This window comes from Camponotus floridanus, unplaced genomic scaffold (assembly GCF_003227725.1).
Source record: "Camponotus floridanus strain SB8 unplaced genomic scaffold, Cflo_v7.5 scaffold145, whole genome shotgun sequence".
In the NCBI taxonomy this organism is placed as follows: Eukaryota; Metazoa; Arthropoda; class Insecta; order Hymenoptera; family Formicidae; genus Camponotus; species Camponotus floridanus.
This window is the reverse complement of record NW_020229265.1, coordinates 306149-329801: the sequence shown is the minus strand read 5'-3', so window position 1 is coordinate 329801 and position 23653 is coordinate 306149. Positions and strand designations below refer to the sequence as shown.

Sequence of the window (23653 nt, the reverse complement as noted above, 5' to 3'; positions counted from 1 at the left end):
TGCATCATATATTGAATTGTATATTAATTACCTAGGTTTTTCAGAATTTTTTGCATGATATATATTTCATAATATTTCTTGTATAACGAGAGTATATGTATATATATAGATGTATACATATATATACATATTTTTTTTTTCAAATTAAAAGATTCAAGATTATATAAATGAGAGAATATATTTTAAGTTAAGTAAATTTATTCCCGTTTAAAAAAAATCATAGTTGCATTCTACTTTCAAGTTCGATTATTTTAAAAATTTATTTTATGAATAATTAATGATTTCATATGTAGTTTGAATTACTTTGCCCCTGGAAAGAAATAATTCAAATATAAAAAATATCTATATATAAAGAAACAAAATACATAGATATATTTCATATATATAATTATAAATATTTATATTTAATTGTATACGAATTTTTTTCCGGGCATCGTTATATTTTGGCCGTTTATACAACATACTTTATATTTTCTAGCGTCTTTTTTCCCTTGGATTTTTAAGCAATTTTTTTTTAAATTGAAATCGCCCAAAATCATAGGCAAACAATTAATAAAGGTATCTCTCGCGAAAGAAGAAAAAGTTTCGTGCCAAAAATATATATTTAGTAGCCAGGAGGTTGCATCCGACGACCTCGTGGGCACGCATCGACACGCACGCGCGCCCGCGAAAGCACCGGCGAAAGTAAACAATAGAGCGTAGCTCCGTCCGGCAAGTAGAAACGGCAACAGCGCTCGCGCTCGCGCTCATGCTCACGCAGTGATCCATGTGACAGAGAAGGAACGTGACAAAAGGTGGCGGAGGGTGACGCCGCCACCACCGCGATCGGAGCGTGAGTGTTTGCCCGGGCGAGCCGGGTGTCTGGTGCGATACGTGCGCTCTTCTCTCGCTCACATTCCACGTACGTACATACATATCCGTACGTCTCGAGATCGCGATACATGGTAAACGGAGAAGGAAGAGAGACTCTCGCCTCGCGTCGTGGAAGCGCGTCTCCCGCTCGATTCTCTCGTGACATTTCGCGCTCGCGGGGAAGAGAGACCCGGACGGGGAAGGACGATCGCGGAATGTGCGAATTTACCGAGTGAGCGACTATATACATGACGACGACGACGACGACGACGACGAGGACGGTCGACCGAGCGACGACGACGACCGAAAAGCAAGAGTTCCGCGATACTTGTCTTACACGCCCAGCGGGACTGCTGCGTCACATGGGCCGCGCTCATTCGTCGATACAGCCAGATGACGTCACGAGCCGCGCGACTATTGGCCTGCGATACGGTGCCCGGACACGTGAATCGTGGCCGAGCAAGCATGGCAGTTTGATGCGCAGTGGTTTTCAGCACTTGTAAAATGCCACCGCCACGCGCCAGATCGATCAGGTTATAACCCGCGTTTCGCCGCGCGCTCCGAAACGGTCGGTTCGTCGCGCGGACGTGATCGCGGGCATTTCCCTTCGCGTTGCTTCGCGGCAGCGGCTTCGTCAGCTGCTCGTACGATTCGATCCGTTCCGAGCCTAAGCGAATCACGCGCGCTCCTGGATGACAAATAACGAAAACGTGCTCGGTCCAGGCACACGAGGAAGAAAGGAGAGTGAGTGAGACTTTGAAAAAAAAAGTGGGGAAACGATTATCGCCTGCTAGCTGCTGTGTACACTTTTATCCGGTCAGTGTGCGAATCACGGGGAACTTGTGCATCCGGATACAACGTTGTTCTAATACGTAAGTTTTTGGCGGAGAATCTTGCGTGTCCCTCTGTTCCCTTCTTTCCCCGTCTCCACCTTTCTCTCTTTCTCAAACTACCACGCCCGTTTGAGAGAAAGAGCGACAGGGATGAGGAAAGAGGGAGGAAGCGCGCGCGCGCACGAGAGAGAAAGAGAGCGCAAAAGAAAAAAAAATAAAAAGAAGAGAGAAAAGAAGGAAGCGTTAAAAGGGAGCGAGAGAGGGAAAGAAGAAGAAAGAGAGAGAGGCAGACGGACGGGAACAAGTACGGGCGAACTTTATTTAGTGGACCATTATTTCTTCCGTTACCAGCGTCTATTTAATTAACATGCGTACGGAGATGATTGCGTGGCGTGTTTTCTGTGCCATAATAGAGCCCGCCAATGGCGCGGCGCGTAGCCGGTGACGTCGCGGAGCGCGAGGCTCGCGATTGGCCGGCGTTGCGTGCGTCGTCGACCGTTCTAACGTGCGTGTCGCTTTGTCAGTTTCGCAGCTCACGCGGCTCACGGTGGCACGCTTTCTTTGACTTTTCGCGAAAGGCGCGCGCGCTCCGTCCAGGCTGTCCGCATGTGCGCCTTCTCCCTCACCATCGACGACGACGGCGACGACGAGGACGAGGACGAGGACGACGGCGACGACGGCGGCGACGATCGCGACGATCGCCTCTCCGTTGCTGATTAATCGCTGCGGACTATCCGGTCGCTCGTCCGTTCCCTCCACAATTTTCTCGTGCCAAGCCCGCGCGTCTCCCGCGGAGAATGCGAATGCGACCGCACGTCGTCGATGTCGTACGCTTTCGCGATTTCATCCGGCGAAGTACACAACTGCTTTCCAAATCACGACACGAGGCAAGCCACGAAGCCTCGTTTCGTTGCACTTTTTTATTACGACTACTTTACTGCTTACTACGGGGTCTTTATTTTTTTTTTATTATTATTATTATATATATTCTTCCCCCCCCCCTCTCTCTTTCTCTTCCTCCTTCTCTCTCTGATGCTCTTTGCTCTTTTTTTCTTAATATAGCATCAACTTCCGCTAGCGTTTCTCAGGTGCATACATTTTCGGAGATCTTATCGCGGATTAAAACGGAGCGATAAATTGTTTTATTCACGCTTATCTACATCTTGCATATCGCTCTTTATTTATATGTATTTTTATTTCCTAAGAAATCTCGTCGCCTTGATATTTTTTTCTATCGCGATGACGTTATGTCGAGCGGTCTTCTTGACATCGAATTACGTTAGAATGACTATTTTTGCCACCTGGGTAAGATTAATGCGGATCAAAATAAATTTTCCCTTTCTCTCCTTTCTCACTTTTTTCTTCCAGCGCGAATTACACGATTTCATGCGCCGATATACACGTGATTGCATATATATTCTCGTGACCGCTTTTACACACGCAAACACGACGTAATGAGATGCCACCGATGATCTCTTTTTTTTTCGTCACGCGGCGGGCAGATAACACAATTCGTCGTCCCGTGCCTACGTGATCTTACGAATTGTCAATTTTCGATCGATCGGAGCATCAGACTCGTGCATTATTCCGGAGCAAGGTGCTCGTATCAATCGATCAAATCGCAAAATAAAATCACACGAGTTGCAAAGTTAACTATCTCGAGGTAGAGGAATTGAATCGAGGTGTTATAAGTGTTTTTTTTTTTTTTTAAGAAATAAAAATTAAAAGTTCATATTATACTTTTATAATTAATGATGATTCTAATAGACGTGTAAATGTCAAAATATCAAAAAAAGGAACGACTCGCATCATTATGCTTTGCAATCTTTACGCGACAATTTATCGAAATCGACGTACGACGCGTTTGAAAAGTGCTTTCTCGCGGGTTGCAATCATCTGAAAACATTCTCGCCCCTTTTTCGAGCTCGTCTGCTCGATTCCAGCAACGCAAACTTGGGATGCGCGCTGCCATTCTGTGCCGTAAAAAAAAAAAAAAAAAAAAAAAACTTGCGCCGCGTATCCGCTCCGCGCGTGCGCGGCGCGTTCCGTCTGTTGCAAGAGCGGCACGAGTGGGCGGCCGCGGTGGTGGGGATGGAAATGCTTCCCGCGCGACTGCGTTACGTCACGTAATACGTCACGTGATGTAGCTCGTAGACGCACCGCGATCGTGACACTCTCCTCCACGGACTATTTTCCAAGTAATCTCTCTCTCTCTCGACTCCGATTTCAAATAATGCGGCTCTCATTTCGAATCCTCGAATTTGACGAGGCGAAGGTATCGCGATTTTCCCTCTATTTTTCTCCCACGTTCGTTTTCGAAAAATTCTCGCCCCGAATATTTCGCACGTACGAGGCTTTTCGGCGCTTTTCACCTGAATCTATTAATAGACGCAAACTTGTTTACTAACGATTAATTTCTTTTTCCCCGCCCGTAGATTGTCAGACGCGGCGGACAGCGACAGGGAGAGAGCGGTGAGGGAAGCGTGGGTCGGGCTTACGACTTAGTCTTGCCAATTCATCGCCGGCGTCTGGAACCGGCGGCGGCTGCGGCGTCGGCGGCCGCCGTAACGCCGGCGGTTCGATGCGGCGGAATCAGCACGAGCATTCGACGAGCGTTTGCGAGCAAGTCAGAGAGCCGGCGCAACAGCAGCAGAACCGTCACCACCTCCACCATCACCACCATAACAACAACAACAACAACAGTCATCACAACCACAATCATCGCGCCCCCCTCCCTTCCACGTCCGTCGCGAGGGAACAGCACATCGGCCACAGAATGAGTCTGGAAACATTGTTGCAAGCGGCCTATTATGTCGAACAGGAGGAGAAGAAGCGGGAGCGTCTTGCGAGTACTTCCTCCTCCTCCTCTTCCTCGGATCAGCACTCGTTTGTGTCCGCGCCGCCCCACTCTAACCACACTTACGCCTCTTCTGAGCCACGTGGTGAGTACCACGCGCCGGGTCTCGGCAACCTTTTATGAATCGTTGGAAGACAGAGGGGCATGCAGCGTTGCCTCGCCTCGCCTTGCTTTGCTTCATTCCTTACTTTACCTAGCTTTGCCTTGCTTTGCCTTAGTTTTACCTTGATTCGTGACGCGAATAAGATTGTCATACTCGAATCACGTCAATATTTTATATTGATATTATCAGAAGTATTATTTGATATAAGGAAATTGTGTTCTTTTATAAATAGCACATCATTTTAAGATGTTTTTATCGGCTCTAGCTCATAATTTTCATAAAAATGAAATATTCCAAAAATAATTTCATGTAAAATTTTGAAATAAATTCAGTCATATATCATTTTTTTTATACTATGCTTTTTCTCGTAAACATAGACATGTGTCATACACTGTTTTCTATCGCTTTATCAAATGTAATAATTGCTTGCATATATTCTATTCATTATGCAATAATTATTTTGTTGGCGTTGCGAGTGATTGACTAATAATTAATAACATAATGCCCTTCTTGACAAACGTAATATTCAAATCATTGGATAATATTCAATGTCTAAAAATGGATAAATGTAAAGTATATATAGAGGCGCGCGATTCTCAACCAATTTTTCATAAAATATTTTTATTCGAAATTATAATTATAGATTTTATTATCGGAATATTAAAACGTTAAAACGTTAGTTCTATTGTATTAAATAAACACATTCGTAATTGCCTTTATATATCACAAAATGGTGAGTTTGAGAGAAGCAAAAACGTTATGCTGTCAATAATAATGCCTACCTGGATTGAGAAACACTGATACGCGTAGTCATATGCGATGATCAACGCGTTCACCGCTTCCAAATTAGGCATGATTTATCTTGTGACAGTGTTTCTCAATTATGGTTGAAGAGAAAGTAATGAAGACACTTCTAATTTGTTATTTATTATTATATATTTTGAGATAAAAACTATCTTATTTTTAATCTCTCAAGAGCAAATTCATCTTGATTTTGCAATAGCTCTGTTGATATTTTCTGTCTTCTATTAGCAAAATGCTTCTATAATACAAAAGATTAAACGTTTTTGCTTCGCCCTCAGATATTGTTTGTTGATTAATCGGTTGATCATGTTTGTCATCCTTGAACGACCATAAACACGGATTATTGATATCATATTTCTTTGATTGCCATTAAGTTCTTTCAAATTAACTCGACATATTTTGAAAAACTATCAAGATTGACTTTCTAAAACACACGTGAAACGTGATTTACCTCGATTTGAAATGTATCGTGTTTGTTCGAGAAACAAATCGCTTTGTTCTTTTGTGGCGATAATTATGCCGTTGGCTGCGTAATATTCTTTTGTTATCACATATATGTTTTTTTTTTGCTACATTCCAATACCAATCCTGCATTACATGATGAAGTTATCGATGAATAGACTATATTACTGGGCTTTAAGAAGAAAGAATCAAAAACGAAAATTTCTTGCGACTTGACAAATTGTACATAGAAACACGTGACAGGTAGAAACGAACATTTTACGAGAGGTTGCTGAGAAAAAAAAATGAAACCTATCGAGATAGCGGGGGGGAGGAAGGTATTATTTGTGTAGATATTGGGGGAAGTCGAATCGTTAGAGATCGTAGGAAGAAAAGTATAAAGCGATACGGAAACAAAAGAGACGGGAGAGTCAGTGTCAGCGGTAACCCTGATGCAACTCTACCGCAATGGCAACAAATCCGGGTATCGCGCACGTGTGTCGGACATGTGAACGAGGATAGAAGATGGAGGAAACCCGGTCACTGACTCTAGAAACTACGGCGCGGAGCGGTCACTCGCATTTCATTCACGAGCGCGCCATCTACTTTCGCGCGCACAGCCAATGTCTTCTCCCCGTCTCTTTTTCTCCCGCCCTCTCCCCTTCCCCCTTCCCCACTTGCTCCCTTTCTCTCTTCTTTTCCCCCGGCTCTGCTCCTTTTTCTCTCCCCTCCGCTTCTGCCCTCTCCCCCCTCTCTTCTCTCTTCCTCCCTCTTTCTCCCTTCCTTCTCTCTCTCTCTCTCTCCCCCCCCTCTCTCTCTCTTTGTCTCCTCCTCCTCTCTAGCTGTCATTTAATAACATTGTATATATGTATACAAGATTATTTTTTAATGCAAGATAGCACAAAGTGTAAGACGCAAGCTTTACGAATTATATTTTATGTACTATTTATATTGTGCATATGTAAGAAGTCTGCGAGTGCACAATCTCGATCGTAATATGGATTGTTTAAATGCTATAATTGGCTTTTTCTATCTTTGTATATTCGATCTGTTATACCATACGCGATTATACGATAGTACTGACGTAACAGGCAATGTGTGTTAAACTATCGTTTAAAACCATCTATTTTACACGCGACTAAAGGACGCAATTGCACTCTATAATGTCGTATAAAGTCCATTCCTCGTATTTTATATATTTTATGTTTCGGACATGATTTGTCTTTATAAGGACAAAATTACATACAATTCTCAACATCAGACTTTGCTCGTTCCATTAATTTTTTCAATGATGAGAAATGTATAATTGTGTGTGAATTCCTTTACAATTTTTTTCAATTTTATAGTGTTAAATATACTCTAAAAATATACTCTAATCGCACTGTCATAAAATGTTACAATTCAAAGAAGCGTCACATTTAAATCTCGTATACATATTTTTTATGACATCCCTTTTTAGTAAATGGCAATTAAATGATAGATTGCAAGTGAACGAAGAAATTTAATTTCTCTAAGAGAAATAAAAAAGTAATACATTTAATTCGAAATATTATTATATTATTAAAGTAAATATTATATAGATATTCGATAACGTTAATTCTATTTGACGTGACAATCGGGAGCGTTGACCGCAATCTATGTACAAACAGTTGAGAAAAACATTGTTACATAATAATTATTACAGAACAGTAACAGTAATACTTCGATGTTATAAAGTAAATAAGGCAGAGATGCGTATAGTTTTATATAAAGCCCACGTAATGATTCCCTCAGAAAGATTGAACACGTGTATAGCACGCGGAGTATAAGTCGGCAACGACCAATGAATACACGCACACATACGCGGTGAAGTTAGCCGCTCGAGTGCGCATGCGCGTTGTCCCCGGCTAAATCCCTACCACGCGCGACTGGCCGCGTGGCGTAGTAATCAATCTGCGATGTTGCCGGTTCTTTTCGTTCGGAGAGGGGCTGTGGGTGAGCGGATTGAAGTAAGATGGAGCTGCTCCGGCGAGTTTCTCTCCATCCTCGTGTTCCTACACGCGTTCGTGCGTCCCCCACGCCGTAGCGGCTATCGCACGCCGAAGATTGTCTGAGAGAAATATTAACCTAACCTAACCCAACCCAACCTGTTCTCTTATCACTGTAGCACATGAAGACGCACATCTTTCAATTTTTCATCCCTCATTGTTTCGGATTTACTATAGAGGCTGGCTTGACGGTGTACCTGACAAAAATTTGGGATAAATAGATATAATGGAAAATATGCCATATAAATATGTATGTGAAATGTTTCCTACATTCTTTTACATTTTTATATTTATTAATGAAATATGAACTGATTATGCATGTATATGAATTGATAAAGTTTATAGTATTAATGATGGTTTCTGTGTTCTCAGGTGCTAAATTTAAAAAAGAACGCACAGAGCCAGATGATCTCTTTTGTGAGGAGAAAATGCTGATTATCGATGGTGAGTTTACATTTATGTGCATGTGATGTATATGTGTATGTGTATGTAGCATACATATGTATGTGTAGATTGTTATTAATCTAAATAACATTTAACAGCGATATACTGCACAGAATATAGATCTGCAATTATCAATTGTCATAAATCTAATGATCTAAACTATACACATGCATATAAAATCAACTATCTTTGTCATGCCTCATTTATGATGAGTTACACACTTATTGCTACTTTTATCAGATTGATATATATATATATATATATATATATATATATATATATATCAATCTGATAAAAGTAGCAATAAGTGTGTAACTCATCATAATATATATATATATATATATATATATATATATATATATATATTTATGGAATCAATATTCCATCATATTCATAATTTAATTCTGGATAATGTCAAAAACAGATGTTATTCTGATCAATATAATTTTTAAAATTTGTAATTTTTTGCGAATATTTTCTAAAATATTTATCAGATAAAAAAATTCCTTACATACACAAATTATTGAGTTTAAAGCTTAGAATATGTGACAACAAAACTATATGGATTTCTATTTTAAAAACTTAAGTTGAGCTGGAAATGATTTTAAAAAACTCATTTTATGAAAAAAAAAAAGAAAAACGTTAAAAATTTTCATTTTGAAAATTTTCGTTTCACAATTTTTATATATATATATATATATATATATATATAATTTTTTATTTTTTTTTTCATGATATTTAATTATTTTAATTAAAATAGAATACTGCATAAAGCAAATTTATTTTTATTAATATTTTTTATTAAGTAGATAATAATGGAATTTTTTTATTCAGGAAAAAGAGATACCTCCATAGATAATTTAAATATTGTTTGAATATCGCTATATCACTCCTGATAAAAACGTGCATGATTTGATACGCCTGATTAAAGTGCCGCCATGAAACAAGTCCTTCGTACAGTTTAAACAATAATTTACTAAATGAAAACAGTTCCTATAAAGAAATGTCACTACTGTAGAAGAGACTGAAAAGAAGTTGCATTACTACTACCACTGCCTCGCCATTACCATCACCACGACTGTCTAGCTAGAAGGGAGGTTTGAGGACGTCACCTCAGATCGGAGATGATGGCATTTAAGTTCAGATTTCAGTCGATACTTGCGACTTACACGATACAAGTTACGTTCGGTTACTGTGCGTTCAATCATTGCAGTTGATCGGTCGCTATCTAAGACAAAGTTGAGATCAGCTGATCAACTGGCGCGCACTCATTCATCAAATTGTATATTTCTACAGTAATATACGTATATTACAATAACGAATTAGAAACTCTCAAGATAAAATTAGAGATTTAGAATTAAAAGTTTTTCTTTGAGGGTCTGTACTTCGTAGGAATAACAAGTGATGTAAAGTGTAAATGTAACACTATCTATTTTTCGTTGTCAGTGAAAAACAAAAAAAAATTCTTTCTCGCTATAAAATTTCTTTTCTTAAATTTCAACTTGTTTTTCTATCACAACTGTTTAAAATACATGTAAAATGCACGAATGTTAATGCGATAGTCGGAGATCATCATGGATAAAATGTTCATCGCGAGATGTCTTTTGGAGGATGTTCCTTCGAGAATCATTTCCGGAGAACGAGATGGTGAGGATGATTAGTGATACGACCCTCGGAATCGTCCGAACAGGTTCGTTACTCCTTAGTGAACGGGTTTCGAAAGCCTGGATTTTTTTAGCGCGCTTTTCCCTTCTCTGGTCGCCGCTATCGCAGCGTGTCTTCGATCTTATCATCTTGTGCACACTTGGCGCTTCCGCAGTTTTCTCGTTCACATCCTTATTAAGGCCGCTCGATGCCGAGAGATGACAAATGTTGACATCGATTCGCGATATGTGAACATAACGTGTGGTCGATTGATCCCGAAATGAAGGGAAGCTAAGGTGTTTCGATCAGCGATTTTTAAAAAAAAGATGATCCTTCTGATATCAGACGGGATTATGTCGCCGATAATGCAAGCGCACGCGATTCTGAATGCGCGCAATCCCGTCATCGACATCGGCATTGTCGGCGAGGCCAATAACATCGTGAGCAGTCTAATGGATGCGAATAGTCTGCCGCTGACACCGACGCGAGTTGTCAGTATAATCGACATTGTTAACAGCGGAGAATTGCTACGACGTAGCAACGATTGGATGTCATCTTCGCCGAAAAAAAAGTGGATACGGCATTATCTGCTCGGTAAGACCTCCTTTCCATGTGCGTCCAAAAATGGTATTTCATTAATATCTAATATCAATAATTTGTTTAAAAATTAAAAATAATTAATAATATTGTTATAATGATGATAATATGAAGGAGAGATGTAAGTATAGATTAATGGTTAAATTATCTATTTAAAATTGGATATCTTTCTAGTAGGATATTTTTGTAAGCAAATATATAATATTTGAGAATTTTTTTAAAATATAGAATATTTTATTATTCTACATCAGCATTTAATGAAAAATTAATTATTTAATTTATCATTAATTTGATTAATCTTGAATTGAATTTATTGGAGCAGTAATTTAAAGAAATATCAGAATTATATTTTTATTGGAGCAGCAAATTAAAGAAATATCAGAATTATATTTTTTAATTATTCAATTTCAGGTAGATTTTAACGTAATCTTAATTTAAAACTTATAGAAATAATATATAATACATAAATCGAATTTTTTTGTAGAAGTATGCAAGAAATTATTGTTCTGAAACAGATATTAATATTAAATTTTCATCTGTGAAAAGAAAAGTACTTGTAAATATTTCTATTCTAAAAAATACGTAAGCAAGAAAATCACAAATTTATCGCCACCTCAACATCAAAATTCCTTGGAATTCGTACATTAATTAAGTGTTTTCGCCAATAGTTGTCTGTGACGGTCTCTGATATACAACAAATAATTCTGAAACTCTGTTTGAAAACTATTCGCACCTGGAATATATCCTGCTTCCACTATAATTTACTCAGGTTTACTATCCTCAGGGTAGTGTTTCGGAACGCAGCTTTTAATGCTAAACAATGATGACGAATGGTTCGTGCATGCGCAGAATACTCCACTATATGTATTGTGCCATGATTTCTAGACATACTTGAGAATAAAAGTTTCTTTAAAATTTATTCTTGTAAGATATGGATTTTTAAGATAAGATTTAAAAGTAAATTTTGATATAATAATTTCTAATAATTTATGTGTGTAAGTGGAATAATCTTGACGATGTTACAGAGGAGGAACCATTGGAAAACAGCAGGACGAGTCAATCGATTGCAACACGAGAGAATTCTGTGGTCTCTGGTACGCGAGTCACTGTGCCGTTATCAACTGGATCGAATCCTGTTCAGCTGACTGCGCTTCACTCCACCTCTCATCATCATCATCATCACCATCACCATCACCATCATCATCATTCGCAACAGCTGCAACAGCAACAACAACAACAACAGCAACAACAACAGCAGCATAATCACAGTGATCATCATAATACACACAATCACTATGTGGAGAATCATAATCCGAATCAATCTCAGCAAAGTGTGGGCAACCTCGTGGTCGATGTTGAAACGAATCACGAAAATAAAAAACATCGGACTGGGTAAGATTCTTTAATTTCTATAATATTTGTTTATTTCTCCTCAATCTTTATTTCTTTTCTCGTATTTTTCCAATTTTTCTAGATGTATGTTTGTAACTCCGAGATTACAAAGTTCTCTGACAGCGTTCTTGCAATTTTAACTATGAAATAATTTTGATTTTGCGATATTGCAAAGTCAAGTTAATAATAAGATCTTATTTATTTGCTTATATGTTACGTTATAGTTCTTTATCTTGTTATATTATTATATTTACTATCTTCTTTTTGCACTCGAATTTATTTAAGATACGCGATAATAATGTTTTTATAATGGACACATACTTAAGTGTACACCAACATACATTACATTGTAAATCGATATGTTAGCCTGTTGCTTCACATTCTCGCTTCATCTCCCTACACAAGCACCACCATCGCCAACGCTGCATAAACTGCTATACCTATTTACGCTGTGCACGTGTGCAAGGTGAATGGCACGTGTACTATGTCATTTGTCGCATTATATCGCGCGGCGATAACGTCTGCCACTTAGATTATTCTATGATTGCATCAGAGAGCGCAAAATTATAATTGCAGATTTTGTAATAAATAATAAAGATTTAATAATAACTTTGTAAATTAATTTGTATAATGATTTCGTTCCCGTAAAAAATTGTCGAAGACTCCGTGGAATTATATTGAATTTAATCAACACGAACATGAAACATTATTTTTTCTTTTCCTCCAAAATGTAATTACAATATACATTATTATATCTGTTGCTATTCTTCACTATAAAATATTTGATATCCTATAACAAAAATTCCAAAGTTTGTGAATTATATTTATTTTAATTTTCCTACATTTTATGTTATTACTTTCGAAATTAATATTATATTAATTTTAATGTTATTAAATGTATCGATATTATTGCATTATATTTTTTCCAAATATTTATATATTATTATCTAGCACATTATATGAAAAAATGGAGAAATATTCATCAATCTAAACAGAAAATTATATATATGTTATTAATTTTTTAATTACAATTAATTTAAAAATTCAAATTAATATAATGATTAGAAAAGATTAAAAGAAGAAAAACTTTTTAATTTTAATGTCTATATATAACTATTCTTATCAATTATATTTTCTTGCATAGACCGTGCGTGATCCGATCTGGTACGAGGGAGGTACACAACAAGTTGGAGAAGAATCGTAGGGCACATCTCAAAGAATGTTTTGAGCTTTTGAAGAAGCAGCTACCATTGCAAGATGAGAAGAAATCTTCGAATCTCTCTATTCTTCATGCGGCGAATAAATATATACGGGTATGTTATATATATATATATATATATATATATATATATATATTATTTAAATAAATAGTTTCAATAGTTTCTGTTTTTCTTTTATGATTTATGTAATTTTTTTACATTTATTTTAGACACTTATTTTTTTTTAAATATTACATATAATAAATGTCCTAAATTTATAATATAAATGATATAGATTTAAATCAACTGGATTAGTGTTAGCTTCCATATGATTATGAATTCATTTGGAACAGACAATCATGTTATTGTCCAATTAAAAGAAAAAAATTCATATCTCTCTTTATACAAGTATTTAGATTTTCTATCCTTTTGTCCATTGTTTTTACGTCATTGTAATCGATAGCGTACAAAACTCGTCACTGATTACCGTATAAAATGCGCTCATTGTTTTATGACAAATTCTTATACACGATTTATAGTCGATATACATATAATTACTTATTCATGTCACATATACATACGTGTGCAAAATAGTTTAAATGCGGATATTAAAATAAACGTATCAGTTCCTGAATAAAACCGATCCTTGAATTGAAAAATATGAATTTATAAAATAAAACGAAATATTTAAATTTTGACGAAAAAAATATTTTATACATAAAATATTAGTCACGTTTTTCTAAAAAAAAATTCCTATTTAAATATTTTCTCAGAATAAATAAAAATACATTAATAATTCTACTTTTTGTTTATGAATCGATCTCGTTCTGAAACTGATATGTTTACTTTATGTGGCGATAAATTTACATTCCCGCAAAATCTGCATTTTATAGTCAATGTATCCTTGCACACTATCGAAACTATTATCATCAAAATGTGATTATGTCAAAGAAGATCAAATGTTATATATAATTTATATTTATAATAGTTATAATTTTTTTAGGCGATTGTTAATTCAGGATAATGAAGAAGAGAAAATTTTTATTTTGAAGCTACAATTCTCGTTATTCACATATTTAGTTTTTGTATAGAAATTCTCCTTTTCACTTCTTATGTTTTACTTATTTAATTTTTTTCTTCTGTCTATATTTACAATCTCTCTTTGACTCTTACACATATATCTATTAATTACTTCCTCTTTTCTTCCATATCACTGGACATATCCTCGTTCTTCTATAAGAGAAAATACATATATCAGCCATATAATTATGCGGTTATCAGTATTATGCCACATAGCATATACATGTTGCTATCTGCTTTATTTTCTGATATCGTTGTTGGCGATTGTTAGACATAATGCTTTTCGTTCTAAGCCGCCAAAAGCCGATAAAAGTCAATATTAATGGATATCATAATATATCGAACATATAAGCTTTATTATTTTGATCCGAATTATTTTGAATCGATTTTAAAATAAAAATACTAATTTTAATATTTTTATATTTTTATATCGGTGACAAAAAGATCGAAAATTAATATCTTTTATAGTATTTTTAAGTTTAGAGGTAATTATATATTTCAGTAACATTGTAATATACAATATTGTTCAACATCTTAATATAGCAAATCAAAAAGTATAAATAAATATATATATAATGTTTATTTTATACATTTTTATATTTATTCATTCATAAAATTTTCTCTCTTCAATTATACGATCAATAATGAATCAGTATTTTTTTATTTTAATGTGTATTAAAAATGGAATTTTCTAATAAATAGTTTTGATAGGTTAATAAATATATTTATGTGTTAGCATATATAAATAAGCAATAAAAATAGAGATAAAGACTTGTATATCTATTATTATAAGAAACAGTATTTAAAATCATTTTTTCTTTTCTATTATTTCGCAGACATTAACGAAGAAAGACCAAGATTATGAGCACGAGATGGAGAGACTCGCAAGAGAGAAAATCGCGGCTCAACAAAAGTTAATGGCATTGAAGAAGGAACTCAATGCGACTTGGGATCATATCGACATCAATTCTCTTCTTCTGGAACAGAATTCAGTGACGGACATGACAACCGCCAAAAATGGTAAGATACATTTGTAATAATTACATTTGTAATTCAAACAATAAGAAACATGCAGAAATGGCAATGTTTAATTTCTTTGAGATTATCAATTTTATCTATAATCTTTTATTTTAATAATTTTTTTTGTTTTAAAACTTTTATTCTAAATATTTTATTACATTTCGTTCAAGAAATAAAATATATATACACATATACATACATATATATATATATATATATATATATATATATATATAATTTTATTCGTGAAATTTTTTTCCTTTAAAACTTTTAAAATATTTTAAATAAAATTTTTTATCTTATAGTATGTTTTTTTTATAAATTTCAGAAAGTATAGAAGTGGATGTTGCCGGACTCCCACGAGGTGGTACGAGATATAGTAGCACAAGCAGTCTAAACAGCGTAACAACAGCTAGCTCACCGCAAACATTGCAATCCACTAGTACGACTTCCAATATGCATAATCAAGCCGCAAATTCGGGTGCTGTCTGTCAAACGCAAGATATAAATCTCGCACGAAGTTCCAGAGAAAGTCCGCCTGCAAATTCGATGCCTAGTGCAGCACCTACATCTAGCATTTCTGCTCCACAGGTATATCTCAGCTTTTCTAACTGAACGATAACAAAGTTATTTTGGCATCATATCCAAGGTCAGATCGTAAACATTGCGATTTGAAAATAATTTGGTGCTAGAGTAAATTACCACGCATTTGCAGAGCCGCTTTATAGATTAGTACTAAAAGCGGCTTTGAAAATTCGTGACACGATTTTTTTAAATAATATTGTTTCTTTTTCTAAAAACTTTCATTGAACTATAGTTTAAAATTTGTCAACAAGTGCTTGTCATGTATAAATATAATTACTGCATTTTATCTAAAACAATGATTTTTTTGTCTCACTGTATTGTAATGTATTCAGATAACTAAGTCTGCCGAGAATAGATCTTGTTAAATTGTTGTCAGCGAAAAAATATAATAGACTATTACGATAGGCTATGAAAACTAGGATAGACAAGAAAGATATTTTTGTTTCAGGAAAAAGTTGCTACATCCACAGCTAGTATAGTGCAGCAATCACATCAGCTACATCTGCCTATCAGCGCCCAAATGTTGAACACGAGTCAGGGTCTTGCAACTATTGTACCGACTTTACAGCACATCGGACCGGGGCTTAGGGTAGTGCCAAGTGATACACGGCAGCTTTTGGTCGCTCATACCACCGGCAATAACGAACCTAGATCGCTAACATTAGCAGTTCAAAACTCCGCAGATCAATCTAGGCCACCGTTGATCGCAGTACAATCAAATGCTGGAAATGAGCCAAGGCCCGTGGCATTGGTCGTTCATTCGTCCACCGCCAATGACAACAGAGTGACATTTGTGCACTCTAATCTGTCCAACAATGACAGGCCACTGGCTTTGGCCATGCAATCGTCCGCGAGTGATGTTAGACCTGTCACATTCGTGCATTCGGGGAATGAAGGCCGACCATTGGTCCTCGCTACGCATTCTCCTGCGCTGAATGTGTCAAGTAAGTTTTTTTTTTATAGAAATCTAATCTAAATTAAATTAAATTTCATAAAAATCTACACATTTTTTTTCGGACGTATGCCTTAAAAATCTTTCTCACGTTTATTTAGGATCTCTGTAATGCAGACGGAATAAACAAGCTCTAGGATTTCTAAAATAAAAATATTTTCTCGTACAGATACTCAAACGAGAATAAGAACGGGTGACGCACAGACTACACATAAAATGGTTAGTGGCGTAACGCTGGTCGGGGGCAATGGCTCGGAATTAGCAAGACTTCCCGGTGGTGCGGAATTGAATATACTTCCAGCAAATGGTGTGTATCAATGCAACGTGTTCACCGTGTAGTTTCGGTATATAAATAGTATAAAAAAAACGAAAAAAATTGTGTTTGTTTTTTGATTGCAGGATTAACTTTAAGTCACGCAGGAGTGTCGCTTCAAACTACTGCGGGCAAATCAGGCTCGACAATGATGCAGAACGCTTCGTCCACAGAAAGTATAGCTCATATCGTCGGTCAACACACGCCTCTTTCCGGTTTGACTCCGATCGTTACGCCGATGACAGTTGTTTCTCAGGGTAATCAGGTGACCGCTCACATACTAGCACCGTCTAGCCTGGCGGGGAAGATGATTACCACTCCGATCCTCAAGTCTGTAGGACAGATGCCGCTCGTAAATGCTCAGTACCTTAACACCACGACTTTAGTGAAACCTGTTGTTGTGGTAAGCTCGTCAACATCAACGCTACCGTCGACAACGGCTTCCAGTACACAACCTCCGTCAACTTCAAACTCGACTGTCTGACGATATCAAGGAAAAACAAAATTAATCTGATCGTGTTGGAATATTAAACTATGGATTGTCGAAATTTTTGATAATCAGAATTTTTATGTTCTAAAGTAAATATATTTTTTGTTATTTGTTGAAATTACGTATTAACAAAATTAGACACAATAAATGACCTAAAATTATAACTATTGAGATAAAAAATGAGGTAATTAAAGAATCTTGAGCGGAAAAAGCCTTTATCCATTGTGCTATTCCTAATATCGAAATAGCCTTGCATTTTAAAACTTTAATTATGTGAGGATTGAATTCAAGATTTGAACTTTTCCGAAGAAGAAATCGACTGAGAAAGTGTGAGAAAAAGACCTTGCTCAACTCATGCAATGTATATTTGTACAGTACCTTAGTTTTGTTAGGCAAATTAGATTATTACATAAATTAATAAAGTTCAAAGGGCTAATTTATGGCCATAGTCCAAGTGTCCACAATAAAAAAGCTTATTACAGCATGTTGATAAATTAACGCTTTTAAAACTCTTGGTCTCTATATTGATTTATGATATAAACATATTTAAATTATATATTTATTATATTATAGAAACAATAAGAAAAAATTTTTTGATATATTTTCGATATAGATCTATATATTATTGAACACAAGTGGTGATATGCAAAAAGACTAATTTATTTGGATATATTTGGATATGCAAAAAATTTTTATGTGATTTCTCATTTTAACATGATTATAGTTGCAGCGACTAAGAGCTGCAATCTGATTAATACATGAGAATAACATTAACATTCGGCTTAAGATCTGTTATTTGCTGACCATTTGAGCTAAATTACATCTTGAATTGCTTATTAGAAAAATATTGCAAGAGTTAGAACAGAGGTGACAGTAGTGTGATAATTAGGAAAAAACACATTTCAAATTGAATGTAAATTATAAGTTGTATTTATATATTGACAAACGGTAGATCAATATGATATAGTACATTTGATGAAGTCTGGACAGCAATTTGAAATGTGTTTATACACTAATGAAACTGAATTATTTGTTTAAGTCACTATACACACACACACACACACACAAATATATATGTATATAAAATAAGAACGGTGCAGTTATATGTATGTATGACGATTATGCTACCTTAATTTGACAAACCATTTTCTTGTAATATATGTTATTTGAATAATTTTTTTAGCATATTCTCGATCAATCGTTTTTTCATTATGCTTACTTTGACTTTCTTTTTCTGAGCAATTATTTATGTTATTTTGATTAAATATTTTTCTATAAATAACAGAAAATAATAAAATTTTGATTTGAAGTAAAATAAATTTTACTTTTTTATATAATTTTTAAAGTACTTCTTTTGTGAAATCTAAAAATAAATTGATAAGTTTTATTGTACCTTATTAAAATTGACAAAAATACTACAAAGAAATAATATTAATGATACATTTAGAATATCATAAGAGAACGAGAATAATATTAATATTAAAAATCTATTAAAAAAATGTTATGAGTTAATAGAAAACAAGTTGAATTAATTAATCATCTATTAATCGAAAATTGGAAAATTAAAGACTATGATGAGTTTTACCATAAGGTGGCTGTGGAGAACAGATATTGAACTTCCTACGGGGATATCTGTTTTAATTTTGATAATTCAATCGCAAGATGAAATTTTTGTTGCACTGATGAATAAAAGTGAAAATTATTTAGAAACAATGGTAAAAAAATAATTAGTATTTAGATTTGTAATAATACACTTAAGTATTTATTCCTTTGTATTTAGTACACACATACATACATACATACAGGGTAATTCATATAAAGTGACTGATGTGAATATTAGCTAAAGTTGAAGAGCTATGAAAAAATTTTTATATTAAAAGATGTTTGACACAGGGGGGAACATCGTATGGTACAAACGATATTTTTATAGATGAAGGCACTAAGGAGATTTCAAGATCAACTTAATTTTTTCAAATGGAATCCCGTATTTTTTATTACGTGTTCTTATAGCTTATCCCGAGAGCTTTCCAAAACACTATAATTAAGTTAGTTATCATTAAATACTTTCCGAGTTATGAGGATATTTTACAAGATATTTTACGGTTTATGTAAAATTAAGAAATGATTTCAAGCCTCATAATTCGGAAAGTACTTAATGGAAACTAACGTAATTATAGTGTTTTGGAAAGCTCTCGAGGCAAGCTACAAGAATATGTAATAAAAAATAGGGGGTTCCATTTTAAAAAATTAAGTTGATGAAATTAAGTTGAAGATCTTGAAATCTCCTTAATGCCTTCATCTATAAAAATATCGTTTGTACCATACGATGTCCCCCCCCTGTGTCAAACATCTTTTGGTATAAAAATGTTTTCATAGCTTTTCAACTTTAGCTAATATTCATCGGTCACTTTATATGAATCAGCCTGTATATATAACAAATATATTACAGAACAAATCGCTATTTTACGCTTTTCACAAGCGTATAATTATAATTTATTAAAATCATATTATTTTATTATATAGAAAGATTTAGAAACACTTATTTCAAGTTTTCGTCATCATTTACTTGTATTATAAATACATGTGCATTATAATGGTTTATTCTATTATTACAAGTATTTGTTTGTATTAATTGAATTAGTGCAACACTTAAAACTCAAATAGAATAAAAGAGATATAATAATATAACTATTTCTGTGAGGAAAATAGAAATATTGCATCCACTTATTCACCTATTGCACTTTTAATTTTCTATAAGTACACAAAGTCTTTATGTATTCTTAAAATTGTATTTTATGCTTTTCATGTTTATTCTCAAAGTATGGGATCGTTACTATTAGTAAAATAAAAAACTCGTTTGATCAACACACTAATGTCACAAACCATTTTATAAATGTATTCTCGATATTCTAAATGCATAGTGTTTATATAATGAAGTATATTTTTGATGTAATTCGATATGTGATGCAATGGTATTTTCTTTCATTACATTTTTGCATGCGTGACTATTGACTATCTTTTCGGATAGCTCAGCTTTTATTTATGTATGTTAATGTTACTATCTCATATCTGCATAAAAAGAGATGTATGTTTTATATTCTTTAATTGTTTAAATTATTTAATTGTATGATATGATTATAGATAGCGGTTTGAGTTAAGATATGAATGCTTATCTCTTAATGCATTATGAAATTACATATGTAACATATACTTTGGTTAAATTACTATATAAATAATATGTTGAATTATATCATTTAACATATCACTATCTTATGCAGACAAATATTTTATTGACAGAGAAATTCAACACAGCAAGTCTATCAAGCAATAGCTTGTACAATTTTTATACGATGTATAGATTTTTTTCTTTAACTCTTACACATCACTTGGTATGATATCTTAATTTATATCTTAATAATTTTTTGGATTTTTTTGCCTTTTCTATTTAAATTTAGCGATTTTACCATTTTCGATGTAAAGGAAGAAATGAATGCAAAGTATAAAATTAATAGTCAATTGTATGTTATATTTATCACTTTTTATTTAATTAGAATTTGGGATGAAAGAAAATTCAATTTGTAATAAAGATGAAGAATTGTTTTTCAAATATGATTCAACATATTAATCAATAAAATTTCGTTGAATTATTTTTGACGCAAATTTACTCGACTAAGTTTCAAGTCGTGCAATAAATAAAAATGGCCGTATTATGTACCCGGTGGCACATAGGGCAACAAAGTTATGTGAGAGATGAGACTAGATGACCAGACATATAAAAAAAAAAGATATAATTGAGCGGGAAATATCGCAAAAATAATATTTTATATCTGCTATTTGATTGCGACTGAAACTACTGTCGGAAACTGTAAGCGATAATAGCCTCGTGTAAATAACTTCTTTTGATGGAAAGAAACCGTCAAATGAATCGAGATGTTGTTCGCAATGGAAAAAGAGACTAGAAATAATAAAACACATTGAACGTGCGATATGAATAATCTGTACATGCGTGTGCGCGCGTGTGTGTGTGTGTATGTGAACATAATGTGATATAAATAAATAAAAGATTAATTAGCACACAGTAGCGTTTAAGAAGAAAAGCATCAACTGTTAAATCTCGTTTATGGCATAGATAGATGCTGGTATAATTATACATTTGCTAGTATCCTACAAAACGTCAAAAAAATAAATTGTATATAAGAATAAATACGAGAGAGGGAGAGCAGAGGAGATATTGTAAGATATAAATATAATAAATATGTGAAAAATAAGAGAGAGAAAAAGAAAGAGATAGTAAAAGCTAACGAACGAATATAGCGTGATGAATTGTGCCCGATTTAACATTGTCATGCCGATAATAAAACCGGCGTTGTGTATATCCTATATATAATAAAATCTGCAGAAACTATTGTATTTGAATGAATGATGGTGAGCAGAATAAGTATGTGTAAGGTTGCGTGTTGTAAGAAAGTAGTTACTGTTGTAGTCTATGTCGAATTTTGTTATATGCATCGGCTGCAAACGATTGTACGTCCTTTGACACACTTCGATTTTATTACATCGTAAAAGAAGAGGAAGATGCTAAGGGAGGGAAAAAGAGCTAAGTTTTGAGGAGAACAAAAGGGAGAAAAAGGCGGATGACAAACATCGCCAAAGAGATTTATGTTCTCTTGGCGTGCAAACATTTCTACACATATTTCGTTGAAAAACACGTATAATAAAAGCTCTATTACAATAATATAAATAAAAATTTAAAGATGAATGTGACGGTTGCCTAATGCTCCTTACAATTGTCTACGCCGGCTCGGGACTCTGCTCGATGTTGGCAGCCGAGTATAAATAACGACGATGACAGATGCTGTTCCATACTGCACATACGGGTGCATGTTGCGTGTGTGATTTTTTTCGAATAAAAATTCGATGGATAATACATAATTCAAGAGCTTATTTGCAAACCGTCTTTAATCTATATATCTAAAAATAAAAATTGTATTATTAAAATAGAAAATTCTTTTTCGAGAACAAGTGCTTTTCCCCTTTTTATTTCTCTCGTTCTTTTTTTTTTCTTTTTTTTTGAAAAAAATAAGCTCTTTAATTCATGATCAATCCCGGTGAATATTTTAACGAGAAGGTCTGCAACATGTAAGACATTGGACTTTGGTGATCGAGCCGAGAATAACGAGCTTGGCGGGACCACTGTGCGCTTATAGTACGAAATAAGATAATGATCAAAAGATTTCGAAGAAGAGATTCATAGTCATAGTGATACCTCCTTCTCGAATCGCATAAACGGTGTAGAGGTCCGATTCTCCAGATTGCGATCGCGATCGCATTCTATTCGCTATATAGTCGAATAAGCGAATCGAAAGAAATTGTCTTTAACAGACCGAATGCGAGAATCAAAATCGGATATCTGCCTTTCAACAGCTAGTATTTAGAGATTAAGTGTGTCAAATGTGTGTATGTGGTGTATGCGTGTGCGTGACATCAATGCGAATGCTCGATCATGTCGACTCGTTCATGATTCCCCGTGAAACTTAGAAAAATCTAAAACATTGTTCTAAACAACAGGTTACATTAGAATACATTTCTCAGGATAGGAAAAATTTTAAGTTTATTTATTTTGTTAAGAAAATATGTAATATTGACGTTTCCGTTTGATAACATCTTTATCATATCGTTTTTACTATATCTTTATCATATTTTAACTTTATTTGATAAAGATTTTTACGAATGCAGTTATCAGATATGTTTAAAAATCTCTTTTATTACATATAAATTACAGCAATTATATACTTTTGTGTCGAGAATATACCCGTACAAAGAATATTGCAGTAATATTGCGGCAATATATTAATAATAATATTGCTGCAATATTTTGTACTGTATGGGTAGTAAGCCATTCGGAGCGCGCTCCGAATCGAACGACGTGGAAACGTATTCGTCGTGTACGATAGCTGACAGAAAATATTTCAGATTTCTAGGAATTTAAACTATTATTTAGCTCTTGTTCGATTCGTATG

At 34.5% G+C, this 23653-nt stretch overlaps 1 protein-coding gene across 4 annotated transcripts; it reads left to right on the top strand.

The window, feature by feature from the left end:
* The first annotated feature begins 755 nt into the window (after positions 1-755).
* LOC105255563 (max-binding protein MNT-like) lies at positions 756-18160 on the top strand. 4 transcript variants are annotated; one of them, XM_025406472.1, is made up of 10 exons: positions 756-1724; positions 4121-4627; positions 8290-8361; positions 11628-11994; positions 13139-13307; positions 15110-15293; positions 15622-15884; positions 16327-16822; positions 17000-17137; positions 17230-18160. In XM_025406472.1, the coding sequence occupies exons 2-10, from the start codon at positions 4267-4269 to the stop codon at positions 17625-17627; spliced, it is 2448 nt and encodes an 815-aa protein (XP_025262257.1). In that variant the 5' UTR covers positions 756-1724; positions 4121-4266; the 3' UTR covers positions 17628-18160. The 4 variants fall into 4 exon arrangements, with proteins under 4 accessions (XP_025262257.1, XP_025262260.1, XP_025262258.1 ...); XM_025406475.1 differs by lacking the exon at positions 756-1724 and adding an exon at positions 2197-2540; XM_025406473.1 differs by lacking the exon at positions 756-1724 and adding an exon at positions 2197-2572.
* The last annotated feature ends 5493 nt before the right edge of the window (positions 18161-23653 follow it).

Bases quoted from the DNA above. Each gene is read 5' to 3' on its own strand.
- LOC105255563 (XM_025406472.1), top strand. From the start codon at position 4,267: ATGCGGCGGAATCAGCACGAGCATTCGACGAGCGTTTGCGAGCAAGTC. The intron at 15,885-16,326 runs GTATATCTCAGC...TTTTTGTTTCAG, and splicing joins CTAGCATTTCTGCTCCACAG to GAAAAAGTTGCTACATCCAC. The intron at 16,823-16,999 runs GTAAGTTTTTTT...TTTCTCGTACAG, and splicing joins TCCTGCGCTGAATGTGTCAA to ATACTCAAACGAGAATAAGA.